The sequence below is a fragment of the Chiloscyllium plagiosum genome, unplaced genomic scaffold (genome assembly GCF_037043375.1).
Source record: "Chiloscyllium plagiosum isolate Xiang-an unplaced genomic scaffold, Cpla_swu_hap1 HiC_scaffold_14, whole genome shotgun sequence".
NCBI classification, from domain to species: domain Eukaryota; kingdom Metazoa; phylum Chordata; class Chondrichthyes; order Orectolobiformes; family Hemiscylliidae; genus Chiloscyllium; species Chiloscyllium plagiosum.
Genome location: NW_028270152.1, coordinates 24,210,629 through 24,236,278, shown reverse-complemented (window position 1 = coordinate 24,236,278; position 25,650 = coordinate 24,210,629). Strand labels below are relative to the sequence as shown.

General features: G+C 39.2%; 2 protein-coding genes across 2 annotated transcripts in view; one reads left to right on the top strand and one right to left on the bottom strand.

Moving 5' to 3' along the window:
* LOC122558906 (uncharacterized) overlaps positions 1-25,650 on the top strand; it is a 177,988-nt gene that overhangs the window by 89,071 nt on the left and 63,267 nt on the right. The gene's annotated exons all lie outside the window — the stretch shown is intronic.
* The window catches only part of LOC122558903 (inter-alpha-trypsin inhibitor heavy chain H3-like), a 60,087-nt gene that overhangs the window by 29,570 nt on the left and 4,867 nt on the right, over positions 1-25,650 (bottom strand). The window contains exons 4-14 of the mRNA XM_043707837.2: positions 25,333-25,499; positions 15,257-15,361; positions 14,837-14,999; positions 14,609-14,719; positions 14,383-14,511; positions 14,184-14,300; positions 12,873-13,041; positions 11,064-11,186; positions 9,652-9,833; positions 8,089-8,274; positions 6,096-6,235 (exon numbers count right to left, since the gene is read on the bottom strand). Coding sequence (XP_043563772.2) covers positions 6,096-6,235; positions 8,089-8,274; positions 9,652-9,833; positions 11,064-11,186; positions 12,873-13,041; positions 14,184-14,300; positions 14,383-14,511; positions 14,609-14,719; positions 14,837-14,999; positions 15,257-15,361; positions 25,333-25,499 — 1,592 coding nt within the window. The remainder of the gene's footprint in view (positions 1-6,095; positions 6,236-8,088; positions 8,275-9,651; positions 9,834-11,063; positions 11,187-12,872; positions 13,042-14,183; positions 14,301-14,382; positions 14,512-14,608; positions 14,720-14,836; positions 15,000-15,256; positions 15,362-25,332; positions 25,500-25,650) is intronic.

The following is a 25,650-nucleotide window of genomic DNA, read 5'->3' as shown; positions in this document are numbered from 1 at the left end:
TGACCTTTCACATCTTGCCCACATATTGGTTTAGATGGTTTGATTCCCGTTGACTCATTCAGGGCATTACTGATGGCAAATGGTAACAAAGGAATTCCTTTAGCCCAATCACTAGGACATTTCTGATAATAGTCTTTAATTTTGATCTTTAAAGTTTAATGCTAACTTTCTAATACTTCATGCTTTTGGGAATGTTAGACTAAAAATGTGTATTATTTTATCCCCAAACCATTAAGTATTTCTTCAAATATTTGTGACACAACATTTGAATCATGATTTGATTGTATTTCTTTGGGTAATCTATACCAGGTAAAAAAACTGAACTAATGTTTCTATCCCCCATGAAAATATTCATAACTCACATTTATAGTAGTCACAATATTCACAGCTAAAGACGTTTTATTGTTGGATACTATCCTGAGGACTTCATGTACTAACATCCTGGGTTTGAAATGACTGGCCCTGTTCAACCACAACTATTTTCATAGCATGATTCCAACCAGTTTCTTCCTCATTCTTACTGATTCAAATTTCACTACAAGATCAAACGCTGTCATGTTGCCAAAGGTAACTTTGGACCTGACCTTTTTGTCTAAGAATGAAAGGTAGTAGGTGACCAGATTGAATTTGACCTGAAACACAGACAGTGCTAGGGAAACTCAGCAGGTCTGTCAACACCTGTGGCGAGAGAAACAGAGTTAGTGTTTTACATTTGGTATGACTCTTCAGATGAAGAGTCTGTTTCTCTCTCCACATATGCTGCCAGACCTGATGAGTTTATCCAGCATTCACTGTATTTGTTTCAGATTTCCAGAAACTGCACTATTTTGGCTTTATTCTGAAAATTTTCCTGCTTTTTGTGGACAGAACAGACTGGGTTACTTTGCTATATGTCCAATAGATGCCAGAGATGTAGCTGGATTTGTACAGCCTGGCTGGAGGCCTGGGCACACCTGGACAAGGTTTCAGAAGTCATAGAGTCATAGAGATGTACAGCATGGAAACAGACCCTTTGATCCAACTCATCCATGCTGACCAGATATTCTAACCTAACCTAGTCCCATTTGCCAGCACTTGGCTCATAACCCTCTAAACCCTTCCTATCCATGTACCCATCCAGATGCCTTTTAAATGTTATAATTGTACCCACCTCCACCACTTCCAATGGCAGCTCATTCCATACATGCACCACTTGTGTAAAAAGGTTGCTCCTTAGCTCCCTTTTATATCTTTCCCCTCCTTTCCTAAACCTATGCCCTCTAGTTCTAGACTCCTCGACTCCAGTAAAAAGACTTTGTTTATTTACACTATCCATTCCCCTCTTGATTTTATAAACCTCTATAAGGTCACCCCTCAGCCTCTGACGTTCCAGGGAAAACAGTCCTAGCCTTTCAGCCTCTCCCTATAGTTCAAACCCTCCACCCTGGCAACATCATGGTAAATCTTTTCTGAACCTTTTGAAGTTTCACAACATCCTTCCGATATTTAATTAATTGAATTTAAGTTCTCAACTGCCATAGAAAGATCTAGAACATTTGCTTAGGTCTCTCAGTCACTAGCCCAATACCAGAGCCATTACATCTGCATGGTGGGTAGAAATAATGCAGGTATTTCTTGCATGACTTAAAGATTAAAGCTACTGATTCAATTTGCCTTAATTAGATTTGTGAACTAAATTTTTAATCAAGCTTGATTGTGTACTCCAAGATCTACATTAAATTTCTAGAAGTTCTGAACAGTCATCTTCAAAATTCTCTTTACCCCTGAGGCTCATTTCAAAAAATAAATCAATTTGCTGCCCAACTGGGACTTTTAAATTACTTCAGCAGTATCACATCATTGTTTTTCATTTTTTTTTCGCATTTTGAAGGCTCAGTAATGAATTGGCGGGTAGGTATTTTATGCATATGCAACTTTATCCACCACTGATCAAGCTTAACGAAAGTTGTGACCACAATTTCAAAATACTGAGGAAACTACACAGAGGGAACATATAGGGGAGGCAATTAGGGTATTGATGTTTTATTTTAAATGTGTAGAGGGACAGAAAGCAAAACTGTGGATAATCAGCAAGTTGTTTATCTGGATGCCAGTCAGCATCTTACATACATTTTTATGAAGGTGTTTAGGAAGCTATTTGCAAATTATATTCCTTCTTGTTACATAAATAGTAATTCCTGGGAAATCAGTTCAATCATTGCATTCTTTTTTGCATTTTGTAGACTGTTAATTACCTGTACTTATGTTACTGAAAACATAATAGATCAGCAAACCCCTAAAAATCAACAGAAAACCAGAAGGTAATGTTGATCCATATGTACCAACATGCAAATTAGAAGAAGGAGTAGGCCATTCAGCTCCTCCATCATTCAATAAGATCACAGCTGGTTTCATTGCAACCTCAAATCCACAATCCCACTGACCCTGATTAACATTCACCTCCTTTGCAATCAAGACTCTGCATACTTCTGCTTCTAAAAAAAAGGACTCTGCTTCCACCACTTCCACCAGAGCAAATATTTCAACTGAAGTTTCAAAAGGGCCACACTATATTTTTTTAAACAATGACCTAATAGTTGTAGCTTTTCCTATAAGAGGAAACATTCTCTTCACTTTCACCAAAGCAAGACCACTTAGGATGTTTCAATCAAATAATCTCTTTCATTTCTAACTCATAAGGCAACCCCCAACCTCACCATTCTAGGTATTAGATTGGTAAACCTATGAACCACCTTCAAAACACTTACATTCTTTCTTAAATAAGTTGACTAATACTGCACACAGAATGTTAGATGCAGTCTCAACTGTACCGTGCATAACTACCCAATTTTTGTGTTAAATTTCCCTCATGATAAATGATAACATTCTATTGGCTTACCTAATTACTTGCTGTATCTGCGTACTAATCTTATGTGGTTCACTCTATATTGCGGAGCTTTGAAATCTTTAACCACTGCAATAACAATTTTTCTTCTTGCTGCCAAAATGAATAATTTCACATTTTCTGCATTATTCTATATTTGTCTCATCTTTGCCGCTCACAACTTGTACCTTTTTGTAGCATCCTTCTGTCCTCTTCACAACTTACTTTTCTACCCATATTTGTATTGTTAGCAAATTTAGCGATAGTATCTTTGGTCCCTTCACGGATGCCATTTAAATAAATTTTAAATCCTTGAGGGCCCATGGCCTTTTCCTGTATCTAGTACCTCCTTGATATCCCATGGGCAGTAACCTGGCATCTGTGATGTTGGAAATCTCAGGAAGAGGCTGAGATATACGATCCATTCAGCACTTCTACTTAAAGATGGTTTCAATTATTTAGTGTTTTTTTTTCACCCTTGTGCTACATTCTGGAGTGCAGATGTTCACGTAGTCTCCTCCTCAATTTACTTGCTCAATTGTTCACCCCACTCATGACTTAAATGTAGTATTACTGCAGAATTTTGATTTGATCCACTATTTGTGAGATTGCTTAACGCCACTAAAATTTTCACTATTCAACCTGAATGTCAGCATCTGTGTTGCTTCACTGGACTGAAATTATTAACACAAATACTTTATATCAAAAATTAATTCATTAAATTTGTATTCAGCAGCTACAATGGTGGGATTTCAATTCAAAACCTCTGATCTTTAGTCTAGAACTTAAAATAACCATTCTTGTTTCTTCTTCCTGGGATCATAAGACCACAAGGTAGAGGAGCAGATTTAGGCCATTCAGTCCAATGAGTCTACGCCACCATTCAATCATAGCTGATAATGTTTCTCAACCTCATTCTCCTGCTTTCTCCCTGTAACTCTTGAATCCCTTTCCAATCAAAAATCTATCTATTTCTCTACCTATCTATACACTCAATGATTTGGCCTACACGATCTTCTGTAGAGAGGAGTTCCATAGATTCACCACCCTCTGACTGAAGAAATTCCTCCTCATCTCAATTCTATGCTTTCTATTCTCAATTGGTATGCTTTCTTTTATTATTCAGAGTATTGAGTACAGGAGTTGGGAGGTCATGTTGCGGCTGTACAGAACATTGGTTAGGCAACTGTTGGAATATTGTGTGCAATTCTGGTCACCTTCCTATCGGAAGGATGTTGTGAAACTTGAAAGGGTTCAGAAAGATTTATAAGGATGTTGCCAGAGTTAGAGGATTTGAGCTATAGGGAGAGGCTGAACAGGCTGGGGCTGTTTTCCCTGGAGCGTCGGAGGCTAAGGGGTGACTTTATAGAGGTTTACAAAATTATGAGGGGCATGGGTAGGGTAAATAGGCTAAGTCTTTTCCCTGGGGTGAGGGAGTCCAGAACTAGAGGGCATAGGTTTAGGGTGAGAGGGGAAAGATATAAAAGAGACCTAAGGGGCTACGTTTTCACACAGAGGGTGGTACGTGTATCGAATGAGCTGCTAGAGGAAGTGGTGGAGGCTGGTACAATTGCAACGTTTAAGAGGCATTTGGATAGGTACATGAATAGGAAGGGTTTGGAGGGATATGGGCCGGGTGCCGACAAGTGGGACTAGATATCTTGTCGGCATAGACTGGTTGGACCGAAAGTTCTGTTTCCATGCTGTACATCTCTATGACTCTAAAGGGTTGTCCCTTTATTTTGAGGCTGTGCCCTCAGGTCCTAATCTCTCCGACTAGTAGAAACATCTTTTCCATGTCCACTCAATCCAGGCCTCTCAGTAAGTTTCAGTGAGATTCCCCTCATTCTTCTAAACTTCATAGAATACAGACCACTCCTCATACATCAAGCCCTTCATTCCCAGAATAATTCATCAACCTCCTCTGCAACCTTTCCACGGTCAGAAAATCCTTCCTTAGATACAGGGCCCAAAACTGCTTACAATATTCCAAATGCAGTCTGACCACAACCTTATACAGCTTCAGCCGTACAATTTCCACTCTTGTATTCTAGCCTTCTCGAAATGATTGCTAACATTGTATTTGCCTTCGTAATCTTCATGTTAACTTAAGAAAATCGTTTATATTTCATCTGCCACTTCTTTGCTCACTCTCCTAACGTGTCTAATTTCTTCTGCCTCCACAACACTACCTGTCCCTCCATCTATCTTTGTGTCATCTGCAAACCTCACAACAGTGCCTTCAGCTCCTCTGTCCAAACATTAATGTATAATGTGAATAGTTGTGGTCCTAACACTGACCCCTGTAGAACTCCACTAGTCACCAGTAGCCATCCTGAAAAAGACCCTTTAACCCCACTCTTTGCCTTCTGAAAGTCAGCCAGCACCTTGCCCCAACACTTTGGGCTCTTGTCTTATTTAGCAGCCTCCTGCACGTACCTTGTCGAGGGCCTTCTGGAAATCCAAATAGATCATGACCATTCGCTCTCCTTTGTCTAACTTGCTCATTATGTTCTCGAAGAATTTGTCAGGCATGGCATTTTACCATGCATTTCCAAGTACTCCACAGTCTCATCATTAATAATGGATGCTTAAGTCTTATCAATGACTGCGGTCAGGCTAATCAGCCTGTTGTTTCATGTGTTCTGCCTCCCTCCCTTCTTAAACACAGCTGTTATATTAGCTATTTAATACCCTCTCAGACCCTGGCTGACTGCAATCCTTCCTGAAAGATCATTAATGTCTCCACAATCTCCTCAGCTTTCTCCTTCAGAGTCCGAGGTGCAGTCCAATTATCCTGGATGATTTATCCACCTTCAGACCTTTTAGCTTCTCCAGCACTTTCTCCTTAGTGACAGCCACTATGTTCACCTCTGCCCTGGACTTGCTTTAAGTTCTGGTATGCTACTGATGTCTTCCACCGTGAAGAATGAAGTTCATCCGGCATTTTTAAATAATCATTACTACTTCTCCAGACTCACTCAATACTCCCTCTGCTTCTCTCTTTTAAATATCTTATATACTTTTTGTATTGTCAGCTGCAGAGATGTTGAGGAATTAATTTAATTCTTCATTTCTATTCTAACTTAGAGTGGCTAAAATTCTTTTACAATAAAAACTTGTTATATTTTCTATGTTAAACTACACATAACTTTTCAAATATGAACTCAGCCTTTTTTTTCTTGTTAATCAACAAAAATGCAATTTTGTAGAATAAGAAATTCTACTTTACCTTTGATTTAGGAGTTGTTGAATAGTCAAGTATGCCCACAATCTCTCAGTAAAGTCACCAAAAACATATTGCTGATATTGCAGAATCCTCTCTGCCTCTGACACATTGACTTTCTCTTCAAGAGATAAATTACTGCTTGCCTGCAAGAGAATCATATTATCAAAATCACTGACATTACAGATTTCAATCTTAATCCATAAAAATAATTCATACTGTTCATGAGGAGATTGTCTAATTTATGTAGAATCAACTATGACATGTTGTAAGAGATAAAACGAGCTGAATGCAGGAACTTTCAAATAAAATTAAGTCATATTATTCATGCACTGACAGCTTAGCATAGTTGGTAGCATTCTTGTCCTTGAGTTAGAAAATCAAGGGCGAAAGGCCCATTTCAAACATGAGCACCTCCTTGTGTAGCTGGAGGAAGTGTTGGCATTGCTGTATCCCACATAAGATAGTAAACAGATCTCTTCAGTAATTGAAAGCATATTAGATGGGTATATATTTATCTCAACAATAACCTTCTGTTACATAATGTTGTTAATGTAACAATATATTCCAAGGCAATTCACAGATTGTTATATCACAGGTAACAAAAAAATACTTTTAAGGGCAGAATGGAACTGTTGTGGTTGCTATATATTGTGAAGTAGCACCAAGTATCTTTCTGGAGTACCCTTCAGAAGATGTCAAGGGAGATACAGAAGGGAGCTATAGTCTTATAAAACAAGTCAGACCTGGTCAGTGGTAGGAGAATAGAAAGATAAAGGAGTATGGAAATGTTGACATGGGCGGGTAGTGTATCTGACAAGGGAGAAATAAAAGGAGACAAAACAATAGACAAGGGTGTAGGAGGGGTAGCCAGAAAAGATGGAAATTAAAGAGAAGTAGAATATTACAGCAATGTGTTTAGGCCTACAGCAGCAACCAAATGCATTTGTGAATGGGACCGAGGAAAACTAATTTTGTGCATTTAATGGCTGCTGTATTTATCCACCCAAAAACAATCACTGCTATTCAAAGTTTTTCATTCTGTATAAACCATACTTTTAAGATCTGAAAGAGATCTGTAAAAATGAAAAGCTTTCTTTCAATTTGATCAGCATCTGAACGAGAAACAAAAATATCAACTGATATAGGAATGCAAGATGAGAAAACACTCCAAAATATATCAAAGGAAGATCTGCTCCTGAGGCACGAGAGAGTAAGAGGAAAAGCCAAGAATAAAGAGATACAGACAAAAGAGGATGGCAGGGATGTGATGAAAGCTCCCACACAAAGCATGAACCAATTCTTTAGCTTTACTTCACAGTATTCTTCTCTAAGTTAGAACATGGATTCAAAACAGCAGGTGTCCATGATATTCTTCATTGCTATCTCCTCTACACTTGCATAATTCTGGACATGTGAGCATCCTTTTTTGTCCTTCCACTATCAATAGCAGAACTCTCATCTATAATTCCAAGATTCTTTTTGCATTGTTTCTTCTCTTGCAGCCTGTAAGCATGTTTTCAAAACCAAACTTGCTTTTGATCACCTTTTACAAACACACGCTTAAGCCCTTTTTACTTGGAGTGTGCCATGGAATTCTTGGATCATTTCCTACGTTAAATATACAGATGCTGTTTATTTTTGCTATTAATGGCACTATTTAAGGAGATGCTGAGAGCTGTATTGCCTACACCCACTGTTCCCTAATTCCATCATGTCCGCCAAACTAATCAAAACCACAAAAATAACTGAATAATTCCTAAAGTGTTTGATTGTCAGACCTTGAGGCTAAAACTGCTCCACATTTACCACATATGAAGTTGCTACATTAACTCTGTATGAAAACTGTAGCTCATATTTTTATTTAAGATACTATTCAAAATGTACACAAGATTTTAAACGTGGGACGAAACAATGTAGCAATTTAAATTGGCTTTGCTCCAAATCCGATTTTCCAATGAAACATTACAGAATACATATGAGGAGTTTTGGTACTTACAGTTTTAGCTGTAATTTCTACCATGAATGTATCAAGACTGTTGTCTGCTATCTTGCCAGCTACGACAATTTCAGATCCATCATAATACTGTCGGAAATTGGCCTCTGTTAACTCTGAAATGGCATTCTCCTGATATTGCATCTCGACATCCAAAAGCAAGGGATTTGCTACTTCATTATAAAAACCCTGTGGGAAAACAAATATAGGGAGCCATCTACAAAAAAAACTAAAGATATAAGAGATATTTGAAAGCCATTTCTTTAAAGTATTTGAATTAATTATTAAGATTCTAATAAAGAAATTGTAAATATTATTTTTGTGAATTCTTAGTCCATATATGCAAAAGATAAAGTTAATGTTTCTTCAACAAAAACTGTTATTGCTGGGTAAACTCAGCAGTTTAGATTAGATTACTTTACAGTGTGGAAACAGGCCCTTCAGCCCAACAAGTCCACACCAACCCGCCAAAGCGCAAACCACCCATACCCCTACATTTATCCCTTACCTAACACTACGGATGGCCAATTCACCTGACCTGCACATCTTTGGACTTTGGGAGGAAACCAGAGCACCCGGATGAAACCCACGCAGACACGGGGAGAATGTGCAAACTCCACACAGTCAGTCGCCTGAGGTGGGAATTGAACCCGGGTCTCTGGCACTGTGAGGCAGCAGTGCTAACCACTGCGCCACTGTGCTGCCCACTGTGCCACTTTGCCATCTACATAGCAGCATCTGTGGAGAGTAGGCAGAGTTAATGTTTTGGGTCCAATGATACTTCTTCATAACAGGTGGTTTTGGCATCATTACGTGAGCAATTGTAGTTATCACTGGCCAGGGCCAGGATCCTCTCATCAAATTGGTGAGGAGCCAAGTCTCTCTCTCTCTCTCTCTCTACCCCATTGTGGATCATTTTCTCCTTGAATGAGAGAAATTCAGATAAAGAGTGATATTAAAGTGGGTGGCACAACTGTTAGTGCTAATGCAGATTAGGGAAAAGTGGTGAGGTGTCCCAAAAGAACAAATAAGCAATGTAGATTCTTGCAGGGTTAGTAGTGTAGGAAGTTGGGATGAGTGATAGGAAGTGTGGGAAGATGTGCATGCAGTACTGAGAGTGGTGGACCATGAGCATCAGTGTGAGGTGAATGCAATAGCAGGGATCGAGTGAGCATGAGGTAGCAAGTAGAAGATGGTGGTATTTATCCTCACAGAGGTCCTGTATTGCTGGGTGTTCTTCCTGACTGTGGATATTGCACTGACTCAGATGGCAACCTCAGACCAAGCGTGCAGGCTCAAGTGTTGTAGTGTGAGAAATCTCATTTGATATGATCAAGAGAAACCCTCGATGAAACTTACCAAAATTGAACAGTGGCCAATTTTTGGTCAAATCCAGTCCTAAGTTCATTTTATATTTTCTCCTACTGACCACATAAAATTCCTTCCTGATAAAGTAAAAGCAAAATTCACCTTTTCTTATTCTATCATGAATGAGGAATTGTATGAGATCTGATTTAAGTTGTGAATGGGTCTTTATTAATGATTATTTATGAATCATCTACTTACCTGGAGCTGCAAGGCTGAATCTGAATCATCATAAATACGTCGAGCCACGCCACCATTATCCAGTGCCATTTTTTCCAGGAAACTGTAATCAACGTCAAAACCAAAGCCAAGACAGTACAAACTATACCTCTCCTGTATGGCATTTTTAACATTGATTTGGATTTTCACTGGGTCCTTTTCTCCTGTGATATAAGTGAACAAATTTATCTTATTTAATGACTTCTTTTGACTTTCTCTTATTAATAGTTTACATTTAGTTTTAAAGGCCATTTTAAGAAATAAATCAATTTTCTGTAGGCGCAGAAAGGTTAAATAAATGTACTTTCTCAAATTCTCAAGTATATAACCAATTGCAAAAGTATAATATGGTGAGTTAATATAGACTAATAGAGTCTTGGAGCTGCACAGTATGGTTACAAAGCCTTCAGTCCAACTTGTCCATGCCGACCAGAAATCCAAAATTAATCTCATCCTATTTGCCCACATTTGGCCCAAATCCCTCTAAACCCATCCTATTCATATTGGAATCCAGATGTGGTTTAAATGTCGTAATTGTATCTGCCTTCACCACATCCACTGGCAGCTTGTTCCACATATGCAACCTCTGTGTGAAAAAGTTGTCCCTTCAGTCCCTTTTAAATCTTTCCTCTCATCTTAAACCAATGACCTCTAGTCTCAACCTATGACTCCCCAACCCTCAGGAAAAAACCTTGGTTATTCACCTTATCCATGTCCCTCATGATTGGATAAATTTCTATAAGGTCACTCCTCAGCTTCCAAAGATCCAGGGAAATGTAGTCCTTGCCTATTCAGCCTCTCTCTATAGCCCAAACCCTCCAATCCTGGCAACATCCTTGTAAATCTTTTCTGAACCTTTTCAAGTTTCGCAACATCCTTCCTATAGCAGGGAGACCAGAAGTGAACGCAATATTCCATAAGTGGCCTAACCAATGTCCTGTACAGCCACAACATGACCTCCCAATTATACTCAATGCACTGACCAATAAAGGAAAGCACACCAAATGCCTTGTTCACTATCCTGTCTACCTGGAACTCCACTTTCAAGGAAGTATGAACCTGCACTCCATAAATCATCCTCTGACTTCCCTTCACTATTTTCAAAGTAATAGCCACTTTCGAAGATTAGAAACGCACATCTTTAGATGCAAAAATTCATCCTACTATCTAATGTGATGATGGTCAAATCAATAGTGATATGATAATAATTAAGCAACTGGTTCACATTAACTTCACTGTAAATAAAGATATTACTCAGGCCTTGTAAGATTTGAAGTTTATGACCAGAACATATTTCCATATATCCTTCAGAAAATGCATAATATAGTGCAAAGGCTTTATCATATTTGATAGTTCAGATCTGTATCAAGGAAGAAAATGTATCTTAAACTAACCCACATTTGGATCACCATCTGTTAAAAGAATTATCATGGAGACACTTCTCTCAGGCAGCTTTTGTTTGTGAGCTGTGTCCAGAAGACTTATAGCTAGTAACAGAGAATCATTTATGTTTGTTTCTGGAATGAAAGAGAAAAGTAATCAGTTTATGTTATAAACTTATATTCAAAAATGAATATCTTGTGCACTTAAATATGAAAAATACATATGGGAAATGCCCCTCTGTGACACCATCAAAATCTTTCCCTGCTTTTTTAAAATTCCTATTCATAATTATCTGTGACACAGTGACCAACAAGTATGACAAACTGCAACTCTGGGGTACGAGGAATTGATTTTAATCTTTTTATATATATCATAGTGGTCTTCTATGGAATGGCTCATTGTAAATTAGATTATAAACAGTCATAGGGTCATATCAAACTGTTTTGCAAAATGCCTTATTTTGCTGCTAAGGTGATTTTGAGGCTGAAAAGCCTAACTGTTCTTAAGTAAACAGTGGATGAGGTCAACATTTAATTGCCATTTGAACACTATGCATCTCTTTGATTTACTTTTTCAGTTTTCCTGCCAAGATTGGTCACATGTCATGAATACTTACTACTGCCTTAAATGACTGCCTTTGTTTGCTAAACTTTTTGATACAGGAACTTTAGTCTCAAAATCTCATGTGTGACACAGAGGAAATGAATGTTGGTATTCTTTTTTATAACTTAACTGAGGATAACTTACTCAAAATGTAACAGCTATTTAAAAACAGAACTGCTCTTGTTAGAAATTATTTATTCATTCATTCAGGGATATGTGGCAGCAATTATAGTCCATCCTAATTGCCCTTGAGAAGGTGATGAAATCTGATTCAAGCACAAAATTTCAAATGTATCAAACTGTGCAACATTTGTTAATATTATATTTATTTAAGCAAAAAGAATATTAATATGTATGTCATTAACCCAAATGCAATGCTATTTTCAATTATTTATGCTTTTAACATTGGCAACAGGCTATAATTAATTTAGAGCACTAAGTAAACCTTTTCATAGTAACAACTCTACATTTTGTAAATGGGTTTCAAATATATTTATCAATGATTAAATGTGGTACCATAATAAAATTGGCTGTGTCATTGTTCACTTTCCTGCCCTCATCAATAATCAGTCTGAACAGATCCAGGCTTTGGCATATTATTTTTGGCAGATTTCTATTAAGGTTTAGCTGCAAAGGACTTGAATTATGATAAGGAAAGTACTTGCATTTATATAGTACCTTAACATGACAAGAGATGTCCCAATCATTTTACAATCTATGGATTACTTTTGTAGTGCAATTTTTTTTTATGTTGGCAAATATTGATGCCAATTTTCAAACAGCAGGCTGTAGCAAACAGCAAATTAATGAATTGACCAAATTGAGAGAAACACCTTGGTCAAGATGCTGACACAACTATCTGCTCTTCTTTGGGTAATACAATGAGGACTTTTGCATTCGCCCAAGCAGTCAGAGGGTGTCTTAGTTTAAAGGCTCATTAATCCGCTGAGAAACATTACATTTGAAAAAAATCAATTTGAAAATTACAACGGAAATCATTGGGAATACTTATTTGCAGCTAAATTGAGTTTAATGGGACTTTAATTGCCCACTTAAAGGTCTCAATTAGCAATAGGGCAGAAGGGTCATCGACATGCCTTCCCCGACTGGGCTTAAATGGCAGGTTCTCTCAACCTCCACCAACCCCAATTAAATGCCCTCTTTGTGGCAAAATTCAACAACGGGGAAGAACATAAAATTCAGCCCTATATGCTCACCTGCTCCAAGTTGTAAGTAGATGATGTATCTTTTCGCTTGCAAAACATTTTCCGCAGTTGCCTGAACTAGTGAATCTCGCCACTTTTCAATGGTAGAATCAAAACTGATTATTGTAAAATAATCCTGTGTGCTCATGTCTCCTAATATTCTAAGTAGAGCCAGCTTTGTCTACAAATGAGGAAATAATATTTATGTTATCATCTCAGGTTAGGGATATTCCTCTCTCCACATTTGTTTCCTCCTCTTTGTAAAATATTCCACGTGGAACCAGATTAATGGCTGAGAATCCAATTTTCCTCACTCTCTCTAAGAGACCAGAATTTTAAAATTATACTACTGAAGATCCAGATTAAAACTAAGGCTGGGATATTACGATTCCCAGCTTTGTGATCCAGTGTAAAAATCTTGTATGACTAAACTTAATCTGTAGCCAAGAATTCACAAGCAAATAATGATAATGAGTCCACACCACATTTACTGTCACTGAATGAATTATGGTCACTTCAGAGACCAAGAATCTTTAAAATTTATTTGAATTTCAGTGACTGACCAGAAACTTCACCTGCCAAATTTTCAAGTATTAACAAAGGAGCACAGAACTTAGGAAAAGGAGTCAGCCATTTGGCTTTCAGCTGTATTCTGCCATTCAGTAATACGATGACGGAACTGGTTGGGGTGTCAGTTCTACCTTTGCATCACACCCTTTTATGGTAGCAGTAATCAAAAACATTAACTAAACATTACTTTATTTAATTTACTCTAAACTAACAAAAAAGTTTCCTATTGAACTTTAAGATGTTTGAAATCCTCTTGCTGAGTTGTAGTTTACTCTGGCCCTAAAATGCATACATCATTTTATATAGAATAGCTACGAAGCTATTCTCAGCTCACAATCCCTTGCCTCCTTTTTCCTTTACCTATTGGTAATTTCTGAACACTGAACTGAATTTCACAGTTATGGTTACCTTGGGGATCCATCTATCCAAAACTCAGATACTCTAAAACCTGACCTCTTCAATCTGAATGTAAGTTCCCACTTGTATTCTGCATGAAAACATAATTGACCATCTCTCTCACCATCACGGTGCTACTGCATGCAAATCCAGCCTCTCAATTTTAGCATCAATGCAACAATAAAGTCACTGTGCAAATATATTTATTTTGGAGTCAACGTTTTGACACAAATAGCACTATAGAAGACATTGAAATATTTCACAGGTTTGCCGAATGTTTTCAGTAAAAGCTTTAAGTTAATGGAACACTTAATGGTTATTTACTGATCACTTAATGAATTAGGCAAATTGCAATACCTGTCTGAATTTGAGGCCACGCATAGAAAAGCTGCGGTCTATCACAAAGATAACATTCTTAGGCACTCTTGGTAGATTTGCAGGTGCAAAATGGTGAACAAAGTAGCCATTCACAATCTGAAATAACATTATGAAGCAATTAGTGAAATATTACACAACATGAGCAAGTAGAAATTATTTTAATTTGTCATCTATTCACCTGAATGTCCCCACCAGACAGGTCTCTATTGACATCATACTGTATGATCAAGTCTCCATCCAACAGTGTTTCATTGCAATCAGGACATTTTTGCTGTTGCTCCAGGGTTGGTTTGAAGGAAATATGAGCCTAAATTCAATTTGATTTTAATTTCAGTTATTGTTATTCTTAACATCTTATAAAGGAAAATGTCAAAAATGCCACCATCAAATTTGGAATTACAGACCTTGGTTTCAGTTCTGTTCTTCACCATAGCTTGATCCAGATCATTTGTTAAGAAAGTTCCATGGACATTGAGAAAGGCAATGCCTTTTGGTTCAAAAATATGAGCATCAATCTAAACAAAAAGAAATAATTTAACAGAAAAACGAAGGACTTTAATTACAATTTTATTAAGTACACATCAGGTTGGAATTAAAATATTTTAGTTATAGAATATTAAATAACAATTTACCTGGAAATGATTGACCAGCTGCTTAGGTTTTACTCTGAGGATCATTTCATATTTTCCCAATTTGCGTTTTAATAATTCTTCATAGATTAGTTCAAAATTAACTTTTTTGGCTGGTGCAATATTTACTGAGACTTGGAACTTTTCCATTTTTCTTCCAGATACTCTTTGTCCACCAGAAAACAAGTTAAACAATAGATGTTATCAACGAGTGTTGCCTTTGGTTTGAAAGTAGAGCATGGAAAATTAATTCAACTTGGAAAGCTTGTAACCGCTGAACTATCTGGGGTGAGGGATAGAATGGGGAGGTGGTCATGTTTCCACAGCACCAGCCCCCTGCGTCCCCATGTTATGAATTATTTTCATATTTTAGTATTCTTTACCAATTAATCTGTAATTTTAAGAGTGTAATTTTGCCCTTACTTTACCAATCCTGCAGTCTGCCCCTGGGAAACTGCAACTTCATACTGTTGCTGAGCAACTTCTTTTTCCTTCACTTCTCCAGAATACTTCACTCTATCTATGGTCCTACAGAGGAAGGAATCAGGAAGTGTATTAGTAAATTAGAATGCAGCTTGTTGTTAAATCTCTGGTTGATCTTCCACATAGGCTGAACAGGAGAGAGAACAAAGAAAGAAAAAATAAGTTGAATTTTTCATGGCAGTTGTGATCAAACTGAAACATCAATCAGTTTGCAGCCTGGATATTTTCTGCAAACTTATCCACAATGTTTGAAATGTTTCAATATGAAGAACTGAGAATTAAATTTCTGTTTGCTATTAATAGAATAGAATCCTTTAAAAATATCAGAACCATCAGTTTTGTTTCTTTAGATTGGTTGTTAATCTTTGGGATTTAATTCATAACTAAATTCATGAGAAGCAAATATGTAAATGTTAATTTATGTTTTGAGAATGTATGTGCTAGAACTTCTGAAAAAAATCCTTCAAAAATCCAAACTAGAGTCTGAACATTCAATTACCTTTTTTAAAAAATTAATACTTAACTATCAGTTGCTCAAATCAATCTGTGCAGTTATCTTTGTAATCTTTTTGAAAACTAATTTGTGTGATAAATGAGTAACTGCATTACTTAATATACAAATCAAAAACATGGCTGAAGCACAATCTTAAATCACGTTTCATTCAACCCTGACGATAGCAATGCATTTCCTGGATTGCCAGATTGTGTATTAATTTCATTACCTTTTAAAGCACTAGCAATTCAAGGTAAAATTGACAGAAAGGCAAAGTTGAGGTTTATTTTTTAAAAATTCTAACTTTTGGCATTGTGCAGAGTTAAAAGAGGCAGCAGCAGAAAGTATCCTTGTTAATGATACTCAAACTATACTCTTGTCCTGCACTCATCAGCAGTGCATCTCCTTAGTGCAAGATGCAGTCTGCTGATGTGGTTGGTAAAATATCACACAGCAGTTTCTGAAGCTGATTTACTGAGCTACCTCACTCATTTCCAGCTGTATGTTCTCTTAAAAAAAATTCAGAAGATGTATGGCATCCTTGGTAGCACCAGCATTTTTTATCCATTCTAGTATCACAGAGCAGCTTGCCAGGCCTTTTCAGAAGACAAAAGTTAACCACAATATGGGTCTAGCTGAAAAGCACAATTCTGTAAGTAAAACTGGTCTGTGAGATGTCATCCAATTTTGACATGTTAGTGAGGATGATGTGGTGGGGTTGAGTTAGGCAGGATGTACCTTTAGAAAGGCTGTATTGTCCATCTGGGATCATTTTTATTAATTCCACAAACTGCACTGAAAAGGTTTAAGTGACTTACGAGCTATTTCAGAGAGTAGTAAAATCTCAATAACGTTGTTCTGCTTCTGGTGCTACATAAAAGACACAGGTAAGAACTGCAGATTTTCTGCTTTAAAGGACATCATTGATGCAGATGTTTAGATCTAAGGGCTTCAGGTTACCATGAACAAAGCTAGGGGCGGATTCTACCACTGAGGATTAGGGAGGAAAATAACAAAGACCAGAACATTTTCCAAGTTCCAAACCCTTTCCCATTGGGAGACAAAAGGGTGCAGAAGGTGGAGTTTGGTGGTGGATGAGACAGTAGCAGAGTGGGATTGTCAATAGGCTAGTATCCATAGGCCCAACCCAATGCTCTGGGAACTCAAATTCAAACCCTACCAATGGCAGCTGGTTGAATTTAAATTCAATTAATAAGTTGGAATTGAAAGCTAATGTTAGTAATTGTGACAATTAAACTATCTCATTCACTAATACCCTTTCAAAAAATAAATCTGCCATCTTTTCTTTGTCTGGTTTATATGTTAGTCTGAAGCCATATATAGTTCACTTATCTGCCCTCTGAACTGATGTAGAAAACCATTCAGTTCAAGGATAATCCAGGATGGATAACAAATGCTGACGTTTTGTAGTCATACACATCTCATAGAAGAATAAAAAATGCTCATTAGTGATTTTTCCCAGGATGGGGAAAGATGGTGGGCAGGTTTTTAAAACTGGAAGACTAATCATAGGCCTTTCAGGTTGAGAAGAATAGCAGGATTCAATGAGAGGTAAGTAAGAGGCATGTTTCTTCAACTAAGCACAGCAGGTCAGGCAGCAGGATGATCACCACCTCAGGAAAATAGGGAGACTCCCGTAAAGATTGTGAAAGCCTGTACACCTTTCTGATTCCTGGCTAGATAGACACCTCTAGCATTGAAACAGACCCCTGCAGTTTACAAAAATTGACAGATGATTGAAATATTCACATTGGTCCCCTTTGGTCTCATTCTTAATGACCCTAAATTGTTAGCCATTCCAGTTGAGAGAAGCCCATTTTGTTTTGTTTATGAGCTATGAGATAGAATTTATATGGATATGTTTGGAAGGCAATTTTTAACTTCATTAACTTGTTAATTTGGAACAGGTAGATATGTGATCCCTGGTTTCTCTGAGGCTAAAATGACCAAGAAGAGGATGAAACTGGGGAACTTGCATTCCAGCTGTCAGTGCTAATTTTCAAGGGAGCAAAAGTGAGGACTGCAAATGCTGGAAAACAGAGTTTAGATCGGAGTGGTGCTGGATGAAGGGCTTTTTCCCGAAACGTCAATTTTCCTGCTCCTCGGATGCTGCCTGACCTGCTGCGCTTTTCCAGCACTACTCTGATCTAAACAGTGCTAATTTTCAACTCTACTCACTTTCAATCTGGCCCTAATCAACCCTAGCTTTTCATTTAATAAATAATATAAGTTAAATTCCTCAACTGAGGTAGATTTGAATTTGTGACTCTGGATATTTCCATTTGCTGCTAACCTTACTGGTTTCATCTGAAAACATATATTTTTGTTCTGTGTTTGCTGATGACACTCAGCTCTATCTTACTTTCACTCCTTTTGGCTTCCAAATCTGGACCAGTTTTTCACACTGCTTATCTAACATTTAATACAAGATGAGCAGAAACTTTCACCATCTAAATACTGGGAAGGCTTAAATCATTGTGTTTGCTCTACTCCACTCCACTACCAATATCCTGGTGCTTACTATTGACCAGAAACTCAACTGGACTTGCCATATAAATACAATGGTTTCAAGTGTAAGTCAGAGGCTAGGAATACTGCAGCGAGTAATTCAATTCTTAACTGACCAGAGGCGGTCCACCATCTACAAAGGACAAGCCTGGAGTGTGATGGAATACTCTCCATTCGCCTGGATGAGTCCAGCTCCAACAACGCTTAAGAAGCTTGACATCATCCAGGACAAAGCACCCTGCTTGATTATACTATATCCATAGGGATCCGCTACCTCCGCCACTGATGCTCAGTAGCAGTAGTGTATATTACCTAAAAGATGCATTGTGGAAATTTATCAAGATCCTCAGGTAGCATCTTTCAAGCCCACAACCACTTCCATCTCAGAGAACAAGGGCAGCAGATATTGGAAACACCTCCACTTGCAAATTCCCTTCTAAGCCACTCATCATCCTCATTTGGAAATATGTCACTGTTCCTTCATTGTTGTTTGGTCACAATCCTGAAATTCCCTCTTTTGATGGCATTGTGGGTCTACCTACAGTATATGGACTCAGTGGTTCAAGGAGGCAGTTCACCACCACCTTCTCAAGTGCAACTAGGGATGGGCAATAAATACTGCCCACATATCCTGAGTGAATATATTTTTAAAAAAACTTCATTCCATCATCACTGGTTCCATCTCTGGCAGCAGTGTTAAGCTGAGTAAGACAGTTTGCGATCTGAGAATTGCCCCAACTCTGATTTTAATCACCTATCTGCATTAATTTGGAGAAAGTGAGGACTGCAGATGCTGGAGATCAGAGTCGACAGTGTGTGGTGCTGGAAAAGCACAACAGGTCATGCAGCATCCGAGGAACAGGAGAAACGTCATTTCGGGCAGGAGTCCTTCATCAGAAATGAGGCTGGGAGCCTCGGGGGTGGATAGATAAAGGGGAGGGGGTGGGGCTAGGGAGAAGGTAGCTGAGAGTGCAATAGGTGGATGGAGGTGGGGGTAAAGGTGATAGGTCGGAGAGGAGGGTGGAGCTGATAAGTGGGAAGCAAGATTCACAGGTGGGATAGGTCATGGGGATGGTGCTGAGCTGGAAGGTTGGAACTGGGGTAAGGTGGGGGGAAGAGAAATGACGAAACTGGTGATGTCCACATTGATGCCGCGGGGTTGTAGGGTCCCGAGGCAGAAGATGAGGTGTTCTTCCTCCAGGCGTCAGGTGGTGAGGGAGTGGCAATGGAGGAGGCCCAGGACTTTCATGTCCTCGGCAGAGTGGGAGGGAGAGTTGAAATGTTCGGCCATGGGGGCGTGGGGTTGATTGGTGTGGGTGTCCTGGAACACTCTGCGAGAAGGCGTCCAGTCTCCCCAATGTAGAGGAGACCGCTTCGGGAGCAAAGGATACAATAAATGACATGTGTGGATGTGCAGGTGAAACTTTTGATATATGTGGAAGGCTCCATTTGGGCCTTGGTTGGAAGTGAGGGGGGAGGTGTGGGTGCAGGTTTTGCAATTCCTGCAGTGGCAGGGGATGGTGCTAGGAGGGGAGGATGGGTTGTTAGGGGGCGTAGACCTGACCAGGTAGTCGCAGAGGGAACGGTCTTTGTGGAAAGCGGATGGGATGGGTAGAGAAATATATCTCTGGTGATGGAGTCTGTTTGGTGATGGAAATATCGGCAGATGATGCGATTTATGCAGCAGTTGGTGGGGTGGAAGGTGAGGACCAGGGGGGGTTATGACCTTGCTGCGGGTGGAGAGGTGTGGTTCGAGGGTGGGATATGGATGAGATGCGTCGGAGGGCATCTTCAATCATGTGGGAGAGGACATTTCAGTCTTTAAAGAAGGAGGCCATGTGGTGTGTTCTGTGGTGGAACTGGTCCGCCTGGGAGCAGATGCAGCAGAGGTGGAGGAATTGGGAATACAGGATAGCATTTTTGCAGAATGTAGGGTGGGAGGAGGTGTAATTCAGGTAACTTTGGGTGTTGGTGGGTTTGTAAAAAATGTCAGTGTTGAGTCAGTCATTGTTGATGGAAATGGAGAGGTCCAGGAAGGGGAGGGAGGTGTCAGAGACGGTCCAGGTGAATTTAAGGTCGGGGTGAAATATGTTGGTGAAGTTGATGAACTGTTCAACCTCCTCATGGGAGCACGAGGTAGCGCCAATGCAGTCATCAATGTAGAGGAGGAAAAAGTGGGGAATGGTGCCGGTGTAGCGGAGGAAAAGGAGGGGAGTGGTCCCAGTGTACATTGATGACTCCAACCTCTGTATAAATCGCATCATCCACCGACATTTCCGCCACCTACAAATGGACTGCACCACCAGGGATATATTTAACTCCCCATCCCTATCCGCTTTCCGCAAAAACCATTCTCTCCGTGCCTACCTGGTCAGGTCCAATATGAATTACAGTTTTTATTGCACATCCACACATGTCATTTATTGGTTTTTATTCAGAGAACATCTCGGCATCACCCACACCAATCAACCCCACTGCCCTGTGGCCGACCATTTCAACTCCCACTCCCACTCTGCTGAGGACATGCAGGTCCTGGGCCTCTTCCACTGTCACTCGCTCACCACCCGACACCTGGAGGAAGAACGCCTCATCTTCTGCCTCGGGACCCTTCAACCCCAACGCATCAGTGTGGACTTCACCAGTTTCCTCATTTCCCCTCTGCCTACCTTATCTGAGTTCCCACCTTCCAACTCAGCATCGCCCTCATGACCTATCCCACCTGTCCATCTTCCTTCCAAGCTATCCGCTCCACCCTCTTCTCTGACCTATCACCTTCTCCCCCACTTCCATCCACCTATTGCACTCCCAGCCCCACCACCTCCCATTTATCTCTCTACCGCCAAGGCTCCCAGCCTCATTCCTGATGAAGGGCTCCTGCCTGAAACGTCGATTCTTCTGCTCCTCGGATATCTACATTAATTTGCCTACTTCCATCTCTGTAACATTGCTTAGCTCAGATTCTGCATCAGTTCAGATTGTGCTCAAACCCATATCTGTACCTTTGTTACATCTAAACCAGACTATTCTAATATTCTTCTGAATGGGCTCCTTCCACCCAATAAAAACTGTAATTCATCTTAAACGTTTTCTGCTTCCATTTTAATTTGTTGCAAATTTAATTGAACCATCATTCCTCTGCTAACTGAGGAGAAATAACATTTCCATTTTAAAATGCCTATATCTCCAAGGAATCAGCCTTCCCTTGTCTCTGTAACCATTTCCAGCAGGCTAGCGTATGAAATCACTCTCTGCTTTTCCTATTCTAGCCTATTGTACATCCCTGATTTTGGTCACTACACCACTGGCAGCCATGCTATAGATGCCTTATCCCTAAGCACGAGAACACCTATTAAGCCCTAGTTACTGACATACGAACTAATGTAAACAAAATATTCTTCTTTACAAAATTTCTGCCAATTGTTTAGTGTGATCACAATTAAATGTGCTATCAGGTGGAAGTTTCTTAGATTATTTTGTCCATTTCACCCTTATTTTTGAACAAGTCATAGTTTTGGAACCAGTTCCACGTTCTATGAAAGGTGTTTCTCACATGCACATAATCACAATCATTTAATGATTCAAACAGGACGTTCTTTAAAATGTAAATTAAGAATTTTCAAGTAGTCTAATTCACACAAAGGATTTAACAAAATGTCTTATTAATCGGAGAGGCCTCCAAACACTGTAAATCATTTTCCTGATCAGGTATCATCTCACACATAGTCTAAAAGGGATAACCGTTTCCAACTACATCGAGGGACTGTGCCATAGTAACTTATACCTCCATGCTCTACAAAACAAAATTCAACCAACCTGTCCTCCTTTTTCTATAACCTCATAACTTCAACTGACCATATTAACACAACGGAGTGTCTAATATCTCATAATTTTCACTAGCCATATTAACAGTACGGAGTGCGAAATTAACCAAAACTGCCTTCCTTTTACAGTATAGTAATCTAAAAAGTTCAACTGGCCATATCTGAAGGAGTCAGCTCTCTACGCCGAATACAGAAAAGCCAAGGTCACCCTGCAGCAAACAAAAGAGACATTTCACCCGGACATATCAAATTTCAACAGACAATATTAAACAAAAACAAAAGAGACTTAAATTTATCTAAAACTTGACGACCAAGTGGTTCTTTTGATTCCTTCAAAGTGCAAGTCTCACTAGACGAGGGGCAGATCATCTGTTTGGACACAAGGAGTGGTCTTAAGGTAAAATACGTAAGGCGCCCCACCACAGTGAGTCCGACACAAATTTTCGGTCACTTAATCAGCCGAGAGAAACATTCCCAATGTTGGGATCTATGTCACGGCACCATATGTAAACTGAGAAATTCTCGAACCACTCGTAGCTTGCAAAATAGCACTCTTTTATTGTTATCAAGTCGGCTGAGAGATCAATTGTCATCATCCTGAGTATCAATCAAGATGACTCTGGACGGACTACTGAGAGATCCCTTCTTTTTAGCAAGATGGCTGCATATTTTATAGCCCTTATTTGCATTACAATCTCGCATGTTCCCTTTCCCACATCATATAATGTTTCTTTCTCTAATTAAATTCTCATAATTAGCAATAAATTTTAGTCTTATTCTCATAGACCAAACATACCTATAGATTTAAACTGTTTCTACATTTGGTGCCTTTCTCCTGCATCATAGCAGATAGAGAGTCATAGAGGTGTACAGCATGGAAACAGACCCTTCGGTCCAACCCATCCATGCCGACCAGATATCCCAACCCAATCTAGTCCCACCTGCCAGCACCTGGACAATATCACTCTAACCCTTCGTATTCATGTACTCATCCAAATGCCTCTTAAATGTTGCAAAGGTACCAGCCTCCACCACTTCCTCTAGCAGCTCATTCCATACACGTACCATTCTCTGTGTGAAAACATTGCCCCTTAGGTCTCTTTTATATCTTTCCCCTCTCACCCTAAACCTATGCCCTCTAGTTCTGGACTCCCTGACCCCAGGGAAAAGACTTTGCCTACTTACCCTATCCATGCCCCTCATAATTTTGTAAACCTCTATAAGGTCACCCCTCAGCCTCCGACGCTCCAGGGAAAACAGCCCCAGCCTGTTCAGCTCAAATCCTCCAACCCTGGCAACATCCTTGTAAATCTTTTCGAAACCCTTTCAAGTTTCACAACATCTTTCCAATAGGAAGGAGACCAGAATTGCACGCAATATTCCAACAGTGGCCTAACCAATGCCCTGTACAGCCGCAACATGACCTTCCAACTCCTGTACTCAACACTCTGACCAATAAAGGAAAGCATACCAAATGCCCTCTTCACTATCCTATCTACCTGCAACTCCATTTTCAAGGAGCTATGAACCTGCACTCCAAGGTCTCTTTGTTCAGCAACACTCCCTAGGACCTTACCATTAAGTTTATAAGACCTGCTAAGATTTGCTTTCCTAAGCTACGCATTTTATTCACTTTAAGTTCTGTGAGAGAGAACAGCTGCAAGGTTATACCAAAATTGTTACATTCATTCTCATGGTCACTGTGACAGCACTAGCTATTTTAAACACACAAGACAAATTATTATTGCAAGATGGAGATTTAAAATGGATGTTTTTAACTGTTGATTCCCCTCTACTTTATCACAGCCTTGGTTCGAACATGGACAAAGGAGCTGAATTTTAGGGGTAAGGTGATAGTGACAGCCTTTGACATCAAGGCTATATTTGATAGTGTGTCATTCAGGAGTCCTAACAAAACTGGAATGAATGGGTATTAGGTGACAAACTCTCCACTGGTTGGAATCATACATGGTACATAGGAAGATGGTAGTGGTTGTTGGAGGTCAGTCATCTCAGCTCCAGGACATCTCTGCAAGTGTTCCTCAGGGAGGTGTCCTAGACCCAACCATCTTCAGCTGCTTCATTAATGACCTTCCTTACATCGTAAGGTCAGAAGTGGGGATGTTCGCTGATGATTGCATAATATTCATCACGTTTAGATACTGTTGCGCTCCGTGTTCAAATGCAATAAGATCTGAACAGTATCCAGGCTTGGGCTGACATTTATGCCACGTAAATACCAGTCTGTGACCATCATCAATATAAGACAATCTAGCCACTGACCCTTGACATTCAGTGGTGTTACCATCACTGAATCTCCTATTATCAACATCCTAGGGTTTACCATTGACCATAAACTCAACTGGACTTACTCCAAAAACACAGCTGCTACAAGAGCAGGTCAGGAGCTAGGAATACTGCGATGAGTAACTTACCTCTTCATAGGAATGTGGTCAAGCAAAATTTGATACTGAACCATATAAAGTGATATCAGGATAGGCTGATCATCAAACCAAATTTCACTGAGTGTCCAATGTGTTTTACCCTTGTCTCTCAACTCTGTATGCCTGCTACGTGTTAAACTATGTAAAATTGACTTACTTTTAAATCAAAAAACTGCTGATTGCAATGTGAGCTATCTGATGCATTTGTCAAAGGTCAAAATAGAGGCTAGGTCATACAGATATGCAAGCAACTTTACAAATTCAGTATTTCATACTTGTGTGACAGAGCTGATAGAAATGATCCACTGATTTTTTTTTGTTAAGTAAAGTTCGGTCTTTAAATCTTCACTTTCTGGCTGTGTCTTGTAATTATAAATAGTGTGAGCACTTGTCAGAGATTTTAGCATCTCCAATCAGTACTCTACGCATTCTTAACAGCTACAAGTAGCAATCAGAAAGTCTAGAGCTCAAGCAGCTCAGTTCAGGTATTTTAACCATTTGCCACATATAATGGGCAAATTGTGTTAACAAAAATGTATCCATTATATGCAGTGAAGACTACAATCAAAGGCAGCATAAATGAAAAAGCCATTAAAATTTGTAAAAGATAGAAAGAGTCTGTGATTGTATGTTTAAAAAATGGTCAGGTACACAAAAGTAACTCGGATGCACTAATTGCATTTTAACTCTAATTTGGTGTTTTGCTAGGTAATTATAGCAGATACACACATTGTAAAGTTGGTAATGAAAGCTGTTTTGGGCAGCTCAACTTCAAAGAGGGCTTCTTTGGATTTAGTTGCTCGGTTTACCACACGGCTTGTTATCACATTGTGAGCGAATCGAGATGTAATTTTGGAATTGATCTTCAAGCTGTAGACTTGAATCTTTTCTCTGTCCTGAAAAATAGAGTATTTGGTTTTAACTAGTGAAGAATTACAATGGTCCATTGTAAATAAGATCAAAAAGATGCTTTTATATTGGGGCTTTGCCAGGCTGGCTCTCATATCATGTAGCTTGTTAGAGAAACATGCTTTTCTCCGCAAATAT